This window comes from Caloenas nicobarica, chromosome 2 (assembly GCF_036013445.1).
Source record: "Caloenas nicobarica isolate bCalNic1 chromosome 2, bCalNic1.hap1, whole genome shotgun sequence".
In the NCBI taxonomy this organism is placed as follows: Eukaryota; Metazoa; Chordata; class Aves; order Columbiformes; family Columbidae; genus Caloenas; species Caloenas nicobarica.
In genome coordinates this window covers 126,650,019-126,667,145 of record NC_088246.1, presented here as the reverse complement: position 1 = coordinate 126,667,145, position 17,127 = coordinate 126,650,019, and the positions used below count along the sequence as shown (strand labels likewise).

At 37.8% G+C, this 17,127-nt stretch overlaps 1 protein-coding gene across 5 annotated transcripts in view; it reads right to left on the bottom strand.

Annotated features, from left to right (window-relative positions):
* CHD7 (chromodomain helicase DNA binding protein 7) overlaps nt 1–17,127 on the bottom strand; it is a 131,813-nt gene that overhangs the window by 19,696 nt on the left and 94,990 nt on the right. For all 5 annotated transcript variants that reach the window (XM_065630317.1, XM_065630321.1, XM_065630322.1 and 2 more), the window contains 8 exons: nt 16,362–16,499; nt 16,144–16,265; nt 15,425–15,668; nt 9,783–9,959; nt 8,194–8,337; nt 5,492–5,747; nt 954–1,164; nt 169–364 (listed from right to left, as the gene is read on the bottom strand). In XM_065630317.1, coding sequence (XP_065486389.1) covers nt 169–364; nt 954–1,164; nt 5,492–5,747; nt 8,194–8,337; nt 9,783–9,959; nt 15,425–15,668; nt 16,144–16,265; nt 16,362–16,499 — 1,488 coding nt within the window. The remainder of the gene's footprint in view (nt 1–168; nt 365–953; nt 1,165–5,491; nt 5,748–8,193; nt 8,338–9,782; nt 9,960–15,424; nt 15,669–16,143; nt 16,266–16,361; nt 16,500–17,127) is intronic.

Genomic DNA, 17,127 nt, shown 5'->3' with positions numbered 1-17,127 from the left:
AAATAATAACACAGAGAACTTACTTTAAAAGTTATTGCTTTCAGTATAAATAATAATCTTTATGCTTTCAAGAGAGGGACAACAGATAGTTTCTCTTTTAGATGAAGAAAATTTCACAGGAAAAAGGCAAAGAAAAATTTTCCATAAAATAATTTCTTGTAGTATTACCTGGAGGTCATTTTGGGGGTTCCAGTCTGAATCAAAAATGATGCAGGTATCAGCAGCAGTAAGATTAATGCCCAAACCTCCTGCCCTTGTACACAGCAGGAAAACAAACCTATCAGAATCAGGTCTTGAAAACCTGTCAATAGCTGCCTGACGCAAGTTGCCTCTTACTCGGCCGTCAATTCGTTCATATGGGTACCTGGAATAAAGATGCATTATAAGGAGAACTTCACTGCAATGGCATTGCTTCTTTGTAATATACAATCAAAACAAAACAAAACACAAACAAACAAAAAACCCCACAACACCACCACCACCAAACACACACAAAACCAAAACCACACACCCCCTCCCAAATAAAAAAGGAAAATATGCTACTATAGGGTCAAAAGAATGACAGAGTGACCGTTCCTGTATCCACTAACTTCATACTACTTCATCTCCTACTTTGTGTCTTTTGGTAAAGAACAGACTTTCACTCCAAGGAATGAAATAAACATGCAGGCTTAAGCTAGAAGACTCTAAAGGTACCAAAATATTTAACTGAGTAGTAAACTAAGAGGCTAAATCTCTCCATGTGAGGTCATTTTTGTATTCACCCAAAAGAAAAATCTCAGTACTCACAAGTTACAGGCATGCTTTTCCGTTTAGCGATTTCATCACTACAGAAGATACTGTATAGTGTTTAAATTTCATCCCTTTTCAATATGGATTACTCACAGGTTAAATACTATGGCTACTGAGGAAAGCACAGTTTATTTAGAATTGTATTATATTGTTGCTCTCACCGTCTCTGAATGAGGTAGTCTTCCAGTATGTCCAAGCAGCGCACCATCTGGGAAAAGATAAGCACCCTGTGGCCACCAGCCTTCAGTTTTGGCAGCAGCTTGTCAATCAGTACGAGCTTGCCAGCAGCCTGGATCATTGCCTGGAGCTGAAAATCTGGAGAGTCGGCATTGTGTGTTTCTTTAAACTCTTCCAAAATTTTCTCTTCAGCACCTGCAAAGATTGGACAGCAAATACATGAGCACTGCAAAGGGGTCTATTAATACACAATGAGCTCGCCTTCAATGCCCCATAGAAACTGCAGGAATGTTTTAAGCATTATGTGAACAAACATTTATAAAATATATGAAGCTTAAATTTAAAGCAAACATATACACAAATACAGAATAAATAAAAAGTTACTTTGAGCATTCATTCTGTTTTCCCCTTTTTTCAACAGGAGGAAACTCTTTCCTAAATAAGTTCATACAACTATGTGAGGCACATAATTTAATGAAAAATTAAGAAAAAAGATGGAAAGTAAACCATATTCCAACTGATCAAATGGGTTTTCTGTCTTTTTTTAAATGCAACAAGAAAAAAAAAAAATCTCATTTCCACAGGGAATACAAATCACATTGGATGTCTGTGCCTCCAAAACCAGAACCAGGCTTAAATATGAGCATTACTTGAACCTGCTCCTTCCATTATTAATTATAGAATCAAAATCCAAACAATGAAAAAAGTAATTTTGGAAGGGAAAAATAAGCAGCTATGAAGTTATTTTACTTTCTATTCAGCTTTCTTTTCTCATAAAATGTACTTTCTTCTTGTTCAGTTTGATGAAACTATCCAAATTATATACTCTTTCCAGAACTAGTCAAAGTTCTTTCTTGCCATTCCTTTGCCTATGAACAATACACACAGCAGCAAATATTTCCTTGTACTGCTCATTACCTGACTACAGACCAAGTTTAAGTTTTCTCTTTAACCTCTCCTGTGCTTTTTTTTCCTACTTTATGTTGCTTCTACAAACAGTGGGCTATTCCAAGAGTTATCAGATTACTATTCTTGGAATACGTAAAAGGCTTTGTTCTAAGCTTATTTGTTCTAAGCTTATTTCACATCCAAGTAATTTTTTTGTAGCCATCTTCTTCAGTCCTCTTTTTTTAAAAACAAAACGTAGTTTATAAAGTATTTCTGGTTTGCATAATATTCAGCTTCAATACTGCTTTTGAATAACGTAAGGGAAGACGGGAGGGTGGGGGTAGAGGGGAAGAACAGCTTACTGCCAGGCTTCTGCTGAGCATCTCTCTCATACCCCAGTTCTAAGTAGATGCCTGTAAACAAACATGCAAACGCACCCTCCCTGTGTGATCGCTGGTTCAGTGCCTACTGTAATGTGGTGTCTAAACTAGATACTACCCTAACCAGGCTGCGTGACAGCTTTGCATTACTCAGTGCACTTGCACTACGGGCTTTTACAGGACCTAATGCACTGAAGATGTCACCACACTTCAAGGTAGTTTTACATCCCTGAATTTTCCTTATCTGGATTCCCTACTCCAAGCATTACTGAACAGAACAGTTTCCACATAAGAAAAATAAACCCATGTGAAAACAGTATAATCAGACAGACAGTCGTTTGAGTTCCCTTCAATCATATCACTTCCCATCTTGTAAAACAAGTAGAATTTTGGGTAGTGAATCTCAGATTATGTATGGGGAGCTTAAGCCATTTCAGGACATAGTAGGCTGTGAAGTAGTTCACATACAGGAACTTCAGCAATCATTTTTGATTACAACATTTCTTACTCAACTGTGATATCCAAATTTAAGTTTCACTACTATGAAGTAAACCAATATGCAAACTCAGCATCTGCAAAAGCAAACCACCTAAGCCAAGCACACCACAATAAACCCACAAACAGGTCTAATGAACAGTGAATTTTCAGTATCAGTTTGGCCTCAGCAAGACACTCTTGCATAACAGACCACAATCTCCAAAAATCTGCTCTTTCAATGATACTATCCTAGCTAAACCCTGTGAAAGATCACCCTGTCCTTTTCATTTCTACTTCAATTGCAATTAAGAAATGTACATTGAGTAGCCTGTTACCCAAAAGCTACCTGATGTAGTACCTGCAGGTCTGTAACACCAGTTCCTATCCTAGCTGATTTTTAGTAGGGGATGAAACAAAGGTATTTGAATGTGTGCTTGGTCCATCAGGGAAACTCTCACTTCCACTTCTAATTAGGAATAGCTTCTGGGACTCAAGGGGGCACAAGGATCAGAGTAAGAAACTCTGCCAACGTTCAACGCTGTAAGATGTTTAAGTACAAAGGCACTTCCCACTGCTGGCTCTTGGAGACAGAGAAAGAGGAATGATATCTAAATACTTGAGAACGGTTGCTAGGGAGAAAACAAGGAATCCAGCTCTAAGAAAAATGACAGACAATGCTTTGTCCAACTTGGTTGGAGAATATACAAAATGCAGTCCCCTCCCTCTAGAAGTCTACTCAAAGACAGTCTTGGCAGACCACTATTTGTCCCCTCCACAGACCAGACCTACCAATCAAGAAACAAACAAGAAAACCACTCCACATTCAACCTCTGCCATACCACTTCCATCATACAACCTTCTGCAGCTCTTAAATGAAGATCATCCAGAAGACTTGCTTGCAACTTTTACATTAAATGAAACATAGTGTTTTACTTGGATATTCAAATACACAAGCAGTACTGTTTGCTTGCAAAACCTGTAAACTTGGAAGAAAATAAGAAGGATTCAGAGGCACCTGAAGCAGTTAAGTCTTGAGAACTTGCTACTGCAACACATCATTCATCAGGAGAACACCATGCAACATTATGTACTAGCACTGCAAGACCTCTTGGTAGAACTACAACAAACTTGTGCTATCACTTGACGCACAAAGATGTTAATTATAGATCAACAAAACAAAACCTCAGGTTCAGACAGGTACAGGATTTAAAAGCATTTTTTATCCCAGAACGACAAAGGACATTTGTTCAGTTCCATCCTCCACACTAAAAATAGTCAGAATTCATTTTTCCCTCCAATCCGAAGGCTTGACCCCCCTGCCATGTTGATGCATGACATCAAGCAAGCCCAAATGTTCAAAAGTCACAAAAATGTTATAAAGGCGAAAGTGCTCAAGAGACAACCCCACCTCCTTTTATTAGGGTTAAGATACAGTTATAAAAAAATACTTGAAATTTTCTGTATGGCCACCTGGACTCTCTCAGCAGTCTCTAACAGACACTAAATGATACAAGACTTGGGGAGGGGCACGAAATCACTGAGGGCAACATTGCAAGTTTTGTCAAATAGAGTTCACGAGCAATACAAAGCAGAAAAACATTCACTTTATTTCTTTTAGCGAACATGAAATAAGGAAAAATAATGGCAATGTTAAAACTTGCTGAAAACCAAGAAATGTAAAAAGTATCAAGGTCAGAAGCTCATAACCTGAACATCCTGAACTATCTTCTGGTAAACTCATTTATAAAATAGGTTAACTTAAACCAAAGAACCAACAAACAAAAAAATCCTACCAGAACCACAAAGCTACTGTACTGTATGCTCTTCTGAATTTAGAAACTGAGCAGCCCACCAGCATGGTTGGGTTGAAGTACTTTGGAGTAACCCTGTAACAAGTCTTTGCAATGATTACTTGTGCATGAAATATGATTAGATGTCATTTTGTGAATCAGTTTAAGCATTTTTCCCCCAGTTAAGCAAAAAAATGTCAAGAAAAAACCCCACCAGCACTGCAATATGGAAGTCATACAGCAAAAACCTGAAATCACATATGGCTCTTGAACTAAACCATCTTTCACCATGAAGCTTACAACCAGTATTAAACCAACAAGAAAACTGTAGAATGAAGCCCTGTATAGAAGCTTGTGTTACATCCTCGAAGAAAAGATTTGACTTGACCAATCCATACTTCAGACACCTATAGTACCTGCCATAAATAATCCTGACCTAAAACCAAAAGTATCATGCTGAAAGAGAGTATTTGTCATTAAGTCTAATATGACACTGAAACAAATCTGACTAGTTAAATTAGAAAAATGAACTGGCAACACGTGACCATAAAAGCAGGCCTGATCATCATTTCTTACCTCACAGCTTTTATTCAGAAATTTAAAGTTACTATCTCATAGCTGGTACTTGTTTTCTTTCCACAGAGAATTAACTGTAACTTTAAAGAAAAAATTGCCATATTTTATGCCAGCATCCAACAACCTGTATGACAACTGAAGTCTTGGTTGTGAGAAATAACAGAAAGGAAAACTTGATAATACCAACACTAACTCTGTCAGGGCCAGGAAGCCTTGGGAAAAAGCAGCACAGCAAAAGCAGCAATGCTGTCCTGACTAGCCGGTACCCATACCTAAGGGAATCTAAAAAGTTATCTCACTTTTCTACTTAAAATAAATGAATAAACAGAAATACATACTAGAATAGAATTTCTAATTTACTGAACTTCCTTACAACCATTTTTTGAATGAGGATAAAAACTGGAGGCCTACCGTTAATAAGGTACGGATGATTGCAGCATTTTCTTAGTTCCATCATAGTGTTTAAAAGATTAGGTACATTTGCCTGACCTCCACCCTTGGAAAGAAATGTGAAGTTCTTTTCAAGAATAGCACGATAGTATTTCTTCTGAATATTTGTCAGCTCAACTTCAATGATGGTTTCCTCTTTGGGGGCCAGGTTCTTTTCTACATCCTCCTTGAGACGTCTCAGCATCATCGGCTTCAAAATAGCTTGGAGTTTTTGCACCTAGGAAACACGTGTTTAATAAATAGCCAAATTAAAACTGGAAGGCTTCAAATATTTCTTTTTCAATTTCTTTAATTCTAAAATACCTGTTTCTTACCTCAGATCACAACTAGAGAGCATTTGTAAAAAACTCTTTCCTCAGTTGCCTAGAGACTGAGCTCTCCTTGTCAACTCAAAGAGACATACACTTCTAAAGTAAATTTTTAGTGGGCATCACCTCTGTTTAGTGAATGTTATCAACCAGACTTCATCTAGATTCTGTTGTATAAACGTAGGAGCAGTTACACTTAGTCCTAAACTTACATTTGGCCCTTTGAAGGCAACTGTGAGGCTGATGTGGCCCCCAGTGAAAGTGAGTTTGACACCCCGACCTAGAACTATTTTTCTAGACAAGGACAGTACTGCACACCAGTCATGCAAAGCTAATCCTGAGCAACCACAGCTATATGAGCAAATCTGACTGTATGATCAAGTTTTGCAGTTAACTTCTAACCACTAAAGACAGTGTTTAATGCTGGTTTTTTCCCTTCACATACTTGCTTCTAATTCTTTTATTTCTGTAGTTTTGACATCCACTAAAGTAGAAAACTACTTAGGCCTGGTCTCAAAATGAAAAGATTTTATTTCTGTACATTCTTAACACAATGATAATTTTAGTGTCTCCAGGTTTTGTTGCATATACTTCAAGATGTCCTAGATGGCAGGGAAGGGGCAGAAATGTCCATTTTCCTCAAAAAAATAGCTAAATTTTGCCAAGTTTTTGCAAAGTCTCCTCACACAAAAGCTCAAAAATATTCCATCTAGAATAAGACTGGCATTCAGGTTCTCTCTCACCAAAGTACAAACCAGCCTAGTGTCAAAGAGCTGATCGTTTACCCTGAAATTGGTCATCATCTCTTGCTGCAGAGCTGAAGAGCAGAAACGTGAACAAAAGATACTTTCTCCTGAATTCACGTAATTTCCTTAGTAATTAAGCAACTTCAAGAGAAAGAAGATAAACCAGTACAGAGGAATGAACCATAGAAAACATGGCTGGAACAGGACTGCAAGGAATGGAGGAGAAAACCTAATTCACCAACACATAGTCTGTCCCATCACTTGAAAGATAAGTCAAACTCTAGAACATCTAATGGCGTGCTGGCAGAGGCGGCATTTCTTCCAAAACTTGTTGGCTCAAGCAACCCAGGCTCCAATTCTGCTCATGGCTGATAGCATTATTTTAATAATATTTCCATGTATGTCTTCAAAAAAAATCACCATTCTGCTCTGCTGACATTTAAGCTGGCCAGACAAAAGCTATGTTGAGAGTTAGGATATATTAACTCCAGCTCCAACACTGTATTAACAGGACGGCTTCTGGATCAGAGCTGGCTCACTTCCAAACAGGTCAGAGTCCAGCCTGACTGGCATGCAACTGTCTGCACAATCTGTGGAAACATATCCTACAATTCCCTCAGGACACAATATGATTTTTCCAGGAGGTAAGGGACTGGAGGGAGAGCTGTTTTGTAATTTAGACTATTACCTATGAAAGAGTTGCTCTCAAAGAAGGTTATCCAATTCAAGCACTCGGAAGTTAGAAAGACCAGAAATTGAATTTTCAAACAAAACGAACATAAAATTGCCCACAAAGACGCATGTAATTGTGAAGTTGGATTATCATAGAGTACTAAGGGCCAAATTAAGGTGCCTAAATTGAGATGTCATGCTTCATTTAACTCCTAATGTTAATGTGATTTGACTGTTACCTATTGATTTTTAAAAAACACTTTCATACATACACGAAGAAACTGAAGTTTTTTATGTGACTGTAAGAAGTCTGAACATTTAAGACTGAAAACATGCTGCACTGAGGGTCTCTCATTTTGCATTGATTTATGAATCTTTTATTAGACAACTTGAGAAATCTGTTTCTGACTCAGTCAAAAAAAAATCTCCCTCCATTAGGTTGCCTCTTGCTAAACTAGGTTTCAAATATGTTCCTGTTTGCACAGAAGTCATTGATAAAACCCCCATGTGTTAACTCCACAGAAATCAGAGAGTACAGTCCCCTCTGATACTAATGCTTACGGAAGAATGTCAACTGACACGTTACCTCTCTTAGAGCAAACAAGCAATTCTAGAAGTATTTTCATTCAGCAACTGTTAGAAGACATCCCATTCCCATTTTTAAACATCACATTTTAATGAGGGGAAACTTCCCCTGTTTCTGCATGACCAATGAACAAAGGATAGGAAAAACAGTGATAATGCAAAATGTCTTGTGGTCAAAAGAAAAACACTCAAACAAAATGAAAACACACACAAAACCAGGGATAAAACTACTGTGGTCTTCCAAAAACTAAATAGGTATTACTTGTAAAAACAATTAATGAAGTTCAGATATAATCAAATAGATAAATTCACAATATCTAAATAGAAAACTAAGTGTGCAAGAGGAGTTTACCTGTTCTTCAGTTTTCAGATCACCAAATTCTTGCATGAATGTGGTTTCTGATGGGAAGCGACCTGGTTCCAAGAAGTGAAGCAAGCTAAATAGCTCTTCTACTGTATTTTGCAAAGGGGTTCCAGTAAGCAGCACTTTATGTTCCTGAAAGGTTAAGAAACATTTGCCTAGGAAACCATTTGAATTCATTTTCAATGGAGAAATACACAAAATTTGCTCTTTTTTTTCCCCCTATATATATCTCTCACCTTTGCTGCTTCTCCCCTCCCGCAACTACTTACATATAGCTCTTTTCAAGATGTTTCTAAGTACTATTCTGGCCTTCCTTCAGCAATAGTCCAGAAACACACTTCACTACATAAGCACCTTCAAAAGTCCTCCAGATAGAAGAAGAGATTTTACTGATCCACAATGTCCCAGCCCTTTCACAAATACAATGACTTTAAATGGCAAAGTAACAGCTGAATCTAACCCATTGCTTCCAGTGTAAATCCACCAATTTACTACACCCCCAACAGATCTCAGTGCATGAATCCCTTTGGGGCAGGTGTAAGTTGTTAACACGGGGAACCTGAAGCAGAGTCCTACTTTCCATCTACACATGACAAAGCAGAGGAAAAGGTGCATATTGCCTTAGAGGAGGTGAAGCAACTAGCCCAAGGTCAAACATGAAGTTAGCAGAACAAGAACTGAACTGACAGGTCCTGTATCTCCACCTATAGCTATACCTATAAGCTCGGCTTTCCTCTAATAGCAACCATAATAAGGAAAATGAAATGTATACAGCATTTTTACAAACTTCCATTTGTCAGGACTCCTTTTAAAAAAAGTATTTTTTTAACAAACAGGGAAAAAGAAACTAAAAGTGACATATAGGTCACCAGTGCTTGTGCAAGCTAATGTTCATGCCTCTTTATTCTTATCAAAAAGGGGGTTTGAGTTTTAAGTATTAACTTAGCACAACTGCATTCCCCTCAGATTTTTGAACAGTATTCTGACCAAAAAAAGCCTTTTAAATTGTAAATACCTTTAAAAACCACCATCTTATTTTTCTCTGTGTATTTAATACACTTATTTTGTGCACATAACACAATACATATTTATGTCAGCATCAGAAAACAACTCACTCTTCCCTTCCTTAGCCGGTCTGAAAGAACATCCTTATGGGCCACAAAACAAATTAACACTAGAGCTGACATTAATGCAGAGCAGTTTAACACTCTCACCCGTATTTGGCCATCTGACCGTATTATACCTTTAAATAAATGCCTATGTGAAGAAGTAACTACGGAGTAAGTCACATGAAAAGAGAGAAAGGAAAGAACAAATTTATCTTGATTCTCTTAAGGGAATCCACATAGTTGTATGTCTAAATCAATGAAGAGACTTATGACACCCTGGCAGTCAAAAATTCAAGGATTCATATATTTCCAGGTATTTTAAAGACTTTCTCAGCTCCATTCCCTCATTCTTCTTACTACTTGTTGCTTTTACTTGAGAACAAGATATGTTTATTCCTAATTTATGGTTTTATCAAAATGGAAAACAAGATACAGAGGACGCAAACGTAAGGGGATGCACACACTGACCAGGTCCATCATCTTGAGTCCTTCCAAAAGCTTACAGTTCCTGTTTTTCAGCCTGTGGGCCTCATCGATGACCACGCAACGCCATGGAATGTTACGCAACTCCGGGCAGTCAGTCAAGATCATTTCAAATGTTGTGATAATGGCATGGAACTTGTAAGAACCCTTTATCACACGACCCTAAAAAAGAACAGCAAAAGTTAAAGCAAACTCCCTGGCAAAGAAAGGAAGCACATTTGTGTCATCATTTAAGAGGTTGGTTTTTTTCTTAAAATCAAAGGAAAGTGATGATCCTCCGAAACAATCCAAACAAGCCAGAACTACATTAAGGTTTCATTTTTATGACTATTAGAACACTTTGCTCCCAATAAACAGTAATTGTTTTCCTGATGGACATAGAATATCCAAAATACCTACAATTCTAGTAAACAGCTTTGAAAAGCAGCAAATCTCTGAACTATTACATGGAGAAGGTGTATCTCTGCATACATTTCCTTGATATTTTTGTAAATTTGCACTAAGTAAAGCTCAACAGTGAAATATAGTTTATATCTGGCACCATATTCACTATTTATTTGGTTAGTTGAAGGTCTCATTTTCAGGGCTGATACTAAAACTCTCTTTCAAAAAAGCACTCTGAATAACTTAAGATCATGAAATTAACATCTTTCTGACATTATGCTATATTTCTTTCCCAATCTTGTTCAGTAAAAATGTAACTTGCTATCTCCAGTGGCGCTGGGTCTGCACAGGAACACTGTCTCTGTTGGGCCTCTTGCAAGTTCAAAGTCATTCTAAGTTTTCAAAGCAGGACTATGTCATGGGTTGTATATTGAATACATTTCAAAAGAAACAGATATTTTACGGTAAGGTGACCATTTCTTCCTTCAAATACGTTCAAGTCTGAATCCTTTTATAAGTGACCTGCATATAATCCTCTCCGAACTGTGGGGATCAGAACTGGCTACTGACTCAATAAAATTACTTGAAACCTGATATCCTGAACTCAGCATTAAATCTGACTATGCACATCAAGAGTATGTCAGCAGAGGTAATGACCTGCTCAACAGTGTCTTCTCACAGAATACCCCAGAAACATTTATCTTCCTAGGAAGAAAAGGAATTGTTACCTAATAAACAGCAGATGCAGATACACTAAGTAGACAACTTACAAAGCCAGCAAATCGAAATGCTGCGACCTGAAATGCTGTGACCTTTTCACAAGCCAGATATAACTGTGAAGATATGAGAATGCAGTGCAGGAGATTCTTTCCAAGTAGTGGAAAATGCTTCCATGAGCACCAACCTCACGACTGTACAGCAAGCAGTGCTCTTGATCGCTACATAAAGCAGCACAACCAGGTGAAGGAAAAATAGTAAGAGGGACTCTTGACTGTATATTTAGAGCTGTTTAAATCTCATGTTAAAATATGCATAGTGGTCTTGCCACAAGAGCTCACACTATTTGAAAGGCAGTCAAATGCTGTACTGAAGAACACTGGAGTAAATCAAGCAGAAAGTTCCAAGAGCTCTCAAGAGCTTTAGAAGGTGAATGATGCTGTTCTTCAACAGTTTCAGGCCTCCAACACTTGGGGAAAGTATGGGAAAGAATCCTAAGTAATCCTATTAATGTCACATTTGAGAAATCTAAATGTAGAAACTATCAGGAAAGTGACCTATAGCATTGTCACAGGTGAATTCTTAGGCAACTAGGAATCAATTTATTCTGTTTCAGTGTGGCACCCAAAAGTTCTCTATGTTGGAACCAAAGGAATTTTACATCTACTTACTCAGAGAATTTCTTGCATTTGAGCAAATCAATCTTCCTAATAGCTAGCAGTTTCCCATTCTGTTTGGGAAATTCTTCTGGAAGTAACTCAAGCAACAGAGGTAGCCGCAAGGTACAACGATTAGATATGAATGTTAGGTTATGTTTTGGGCTATTACCTCTTAGCAGATACAAACTGAGAACATCAATTGGATGTGTATAAGAAGTGGACTTCTAAAAAGATGTACCTTCCACGAGTGGGAACTGTGAAAGATTATTATGGTCTTTCCCACCAACTTCAGATTCCACTTTGTGGAACAAAAGAACAGGTGCAGAAATGCACGTTAAGCAGCTATAGCAGGAAGGCATCTGGAAAACCAAGTCACAGCCACTTTGTAAAATGTAATTCAACATCATCTTTGACGAAAGACAGAGTCTCTACTGGTGAAATACTGCCTTGAACTGCTGCACGCTAACCACTCTTTGCAGAAATCTGAAGCAATTCTATGCTGATGACACATTGATAGCTCAAGCAGCTTCTCAGCAAGGAAGAAAACCATGCAGACAGACAATAGTCTCTTAAGCCAATATCCACTGAGCCCAAAAGGAATGAACCAGATAATCCAGAAAGTCCTAACATCAATAGAATTATTTTGAGTTAAAAATTAATGAAGGACAAGATATTCCATTTCTACATGTGAGCAGGTGGGTTCTCTTGTTAGTCCTCATTACACTGTGAGGTAAATCTGTCTCATAAACAAGCCAACTCTTTTGCAGGGCTCTATTATTTTATTTGGCATATATGGTTTTCCTGATCTTACAGCAGAAGTCTTTCCCAGAGCTAGAATACTTCAGAAAGGCAATTAGTTTATCTAGTATCCAACCAGGGAAGGTCCCCAGAAGGATCTTTGAGTTACATTGCTCAAGAACACCAGAACAGGCCTCCCTGCATGACCCTCACAAGTAGTGGAGCAGGAAGGGATTTTAGGGGCATGTCTCTGGTAGCATGGTGTTCTTAGTGTTGAAGTCACACCATCACTGCAGAAATGTATTTTGTTATCAACTACTCCCTAGGTTTTCCCAACGGCTTGACTCTGGTTACTGGTGTTGACTCTGAAAACTACACTACTGCAGATGGGGTAGGTGCTTCTTATTGCGTGCTGTCTCCTATTATTGCCCTTAAAGCCACTCAGACTTCCTCAACGTTCAATTGTCTTTTTGCAAAACAGCTCGGCTTGAGAGGCCTCTTTTCATGTTAAGACCTAGAAAGCCGAAGATGCTGATGCCTGGGTTGATGTGTTTGGCTAAAAAAATGATACTGTCAAAGCCTGCCTTCTTTCTTTCCCTTCTTGTCCCCCATCGTACACTCACCAATGGTACTTTAGAAGACGCCAGACTGTACACTGCACGGCGATTATTTTTGTCAGAACACGAAGAAATTATTTTTCCTGTAATTCAGTTTCTACCATGCATTTCATAGCTGACACAGTCTTACAAAGAATGGGACACAGAAGGTGATTTCACGACACATCTAAGCTAGCTGCCACCAAAAGTTCAAGTTCACTCCAATTCTCCTTTATTGCCAACCATGGCAACTGCCTGATTCTCCTCTCAAGCCAGTTCAGGGCGCAAAGCTAGCAGAAAATGATTCATTTTTCTGTGCCATGAGTGTTTTGTCATTATTTGCTATGGGGTCAAACGACTGCCATGGTGATTACAAGGTGCCAGTTAAGAACACAGCAAAAGGGGGAACAAAACTTTCTGCAACATCTTGCTTCAGATCCTTCAGTTGCCTTTAGAACAATGAAATAACATAGGCAAAATAACGCTAATAATCTGCACGGTAAGTGGGGTTTTTCTGATGACGTTCCTTCAGGTTTCATGCTACATAATTGCTGCTTGCTAGAAGGAAGAACACACTATGAACTAGCACCGCTTAAATAACAAACACGATTTTTAACACAGGAAACACTTCAGTAGAGACAGTATTTGTATAAACTCAAATTTTTAAATTTGATACAAAATATTTATGTCTGATAATACATTTAAAAACAGAAAAAAATCAATTCCAGTTCCTTTGTGTATTGTACCACCTAAGTAAGAAGCTAAATGAGATGATTATTGTGAGGAATATAAGCCATTAGACCTCAGTGTAGCATGTGGCAACTGTTATTCAAATCAATCTTCTTTAACAATAGCACATATGATTTTGATCTGAAAGTTTCTTTGATAAATTGCTCAGAAAATGGTTATTTCCTAGGCCAAACAGATGTAACTTCTAACTACTATAAATTACTATGTTTTTCTACTATATTTAATAAGCATGTGATTCTATTTCTGTTTGCCTTAATGGCATGTCAAGTTGTGCCACAGTCATCAGCTTCAAAACAGTTTTAAGTCAGTTCTTTCCCTGCTAAAACGTATTTTCTGTCTCACGACCACTCTCATAGCTTTGCTCTAAGGACTCTGTTTTTCAACACTATTTTGAGGACAGGAAGTGAGAAACAGGCAGAATTGGGCTACCCAATACACTACTGACAAAAGGGAAACACTGTAACTTTCCCAATCTTTATTAAAGATTTCTTTCCTCCTACACACTTGCACGACGTTCGCCCTTTTAATCATAGTCTCGTAGTATGAACTCATGTTTAACTGGTCATGTGTCATGACACAAAAGGATCTGGATTTCTCTTACAGCCTTCCCAGAACCCAGCTCTCCCTACTGCAAGAACCAGCTCCATTCCTTGTCCACAGACAGCCCTCTGTTTAGCTATCCTGAGTACTGTTAGTTTGGATCCAATTTATTAAGTAATACAGCTTACTGTGTATCCATGAACTGTCTTAATTATTTACCACTCTCCCCATCTTCGTGTCATATGAAAACTTCCTCAGTAATGATTTTGTGTTTTCTTTCAGGTCATTGATAAAAGTGTTATATAGCTCATGGACACAAACCAATCCCTGAAGAACTACGCTGGAAATGCAAATCATTTCTCATTTACAATTACATCGAAAAATATCAGTTAGCCAGTTTTAAATCCACTTAATGTGTGCCGTATTGATTTTATATCATTCCAGTTTATTAATCAAAATATCTAGTGGCATAAAATCAAAATGCTTTACAGAAAATCTAAATGTATGAATTCACCACTACCACTTATTTAAGCTCAGCTGGAAATAACACTCCACAATGTATCAAATCAGGTTGAACTTCCACTCTTTTTTTCTTTTAAGTGAGGATTATGTTGTTTTGCTATAACAGTCTATGTATGCACATTTTTTCCCCAGTCCTGTTTACTTACTCTGAGCAAAGTAATGCAGTTAAGCATATAGATCTGTTGCTCTTTATAGCTTCAGTTTTCCAAATAATTTTGTTTCTACCCCTAATCTTTTCTGTACCCACACTCCTCCTCTTTTAAGAACTACTCAACATGAATGCAGTAACAGAGATCCAAAATATATCTGACTTATAAAATTTGATAAAGAAACATTGACAAGTTTAATTTCTGCAAGCTGGTCTTTTCCTGGAATGGTAGGCAAAGATTGATTTTTAACCTTAGTTCCAATTAAAGTAGCTTCTCCATTTAGAATCTTTTCTGCCAGCTCTCCTCAAGAACGCAAAATAATGAAAACCGTGCATGAAACAATGAAACCCTGAACAAGAGTTGCACCATCTCAGTAATTCTTGATCTCTCTCTATTTCCAGCTGATCTCTTGGCTACTATTAAAAAGCACCCACTTTATTAATACATGTGCCTTCGCTATTAGCTAACACCTACTGTACCGGTACTAAAAACGTAATCAACGCTTAGATTAATTAACAACAGTAAAGCATATTTTAAAACAGAGGGAGAAAAAAATAATTAAGAACTTTTACCTGTGGATCTTTGAAATACATTTCATACAACTGAATGGTCCGCCGGCTTGCTTGACTCCCATGATACACTACCACATTCAACTCTGTCCAGGTGCGGAACTCCCTTTCCCAGTTGGGAATTGTGGACAATGGTGCAATAACCAAGAAAGGACCATGGATTCCTTTCAAATATATCTCATAGAGAAACGTAATAGACTGGATAGTCTTTCCCAACCCCATTTCATCTGCTAAAATGCAGTTTCGTCTGAAAACAATAGAAACAGTCTGAATGATTTATTCCTAACTTAGAACATAGCAAATCAGTAAGAAGCTAATGTGAATAAAACAGCAATTTCTAGAACGGCAAGTTTACACTGAAAAGACATCATAATCTTTTGGGATTTTAAATAAATGCTACGATCAGTGATGCAATAAGCATGGATATATCCATTTTATGTACCTCTCAAGTTCACATGGGGGAAGAAGGGGCAACAGAGGTGCGGATGAACACGTATACATACAAAAGCATTTGCCACAAGAATCTAACCAAAATATCCCTGTTTTATGTAACATTATGTTATCCACCCAAAATTGGTTTGTATATAACTCCTGCAGCAAAAATGAGACATAAATAATGCCAAAACCTCGCTTCAGAAGGTTACTTTAAAAGGTTATTGTTTCAAATGAACTACAGAAGCTTTTCCAAAGCAGAATTCAGCAGTAAGCAATATTGTACGTACGTGTTGTACCAATTGAAAAGAAGCCAGTTTACTCCCTCCAACTGGTATTCCCTGAGTTTGTTATTGTTTTTATACTCCCTGGAACTCTCCGATTTCTTCCAGTCATCGGCAGGAGGTCGCTCCTGTTTCAAATACAGCAAATCCCATTAGTGGTTTCTGAAAGACCACATTACTTTACTATTTTCTAATAAAGTCTTCCATACGGAGCCAATTCTTACCACACGCTCCATTTCTGGCTCCCTAGACATCAGTTTCTCAAATTCTTCGATCTTAGCTTGGTCGATGTCTTGCTTGAGCTCCCAAGTGCTGTCTTCATAAGGAAGCGAACACCATTTCACCAGATAATGCGTTACAGGCTTTGTTAAGACAAAAATAAGATTACGACGCAATTTAAGAATAAACGTGTAACCATTTTTTACAGGAGATCTGCAGGCCAGATACCATTTAAAAAGCTTTACCAGACCTGAATGTCTAAATCAGCCAAAAGGATAAGCCAACAGCAGGCTGACACCTCGACAAGCTAACGTAGTAAGGTTAGAACGTGGAGAACGTGCAGGCTTACCACCAAAATAAGCACAACACTACGTTCAAAATCACTAAGGTTAAAATAAAATTTAGAAATAAAACCATATTTGCTTTCCAATTGTTCCAAATCCTATGTTTTAGCACATACTTAAACAGTGAACTGTTTTTTCTTGTCAGTGTCATCAGAAACCTCCTAGCAGGCAACCCAAACAGCACCATTCACTGATAGAGCAATATGGAAACACTGACACTGCCAGTGAAGCTCCCTATTCTTCCAGGACCAAAAAGGAGCCTCCTGAAAGACAAAGTGATCTTGTTCTGCAGAACAAGTCATTAAAAAGAAACAAACAGCGAATTCAGGGCCACTTCTGTGACAGTCTAAACAATGTCTAGACTATTATGACATTCAGCTAAGATTCTTGCAATTTTCATTTAAATTCTGTATCACCTGCATGGACA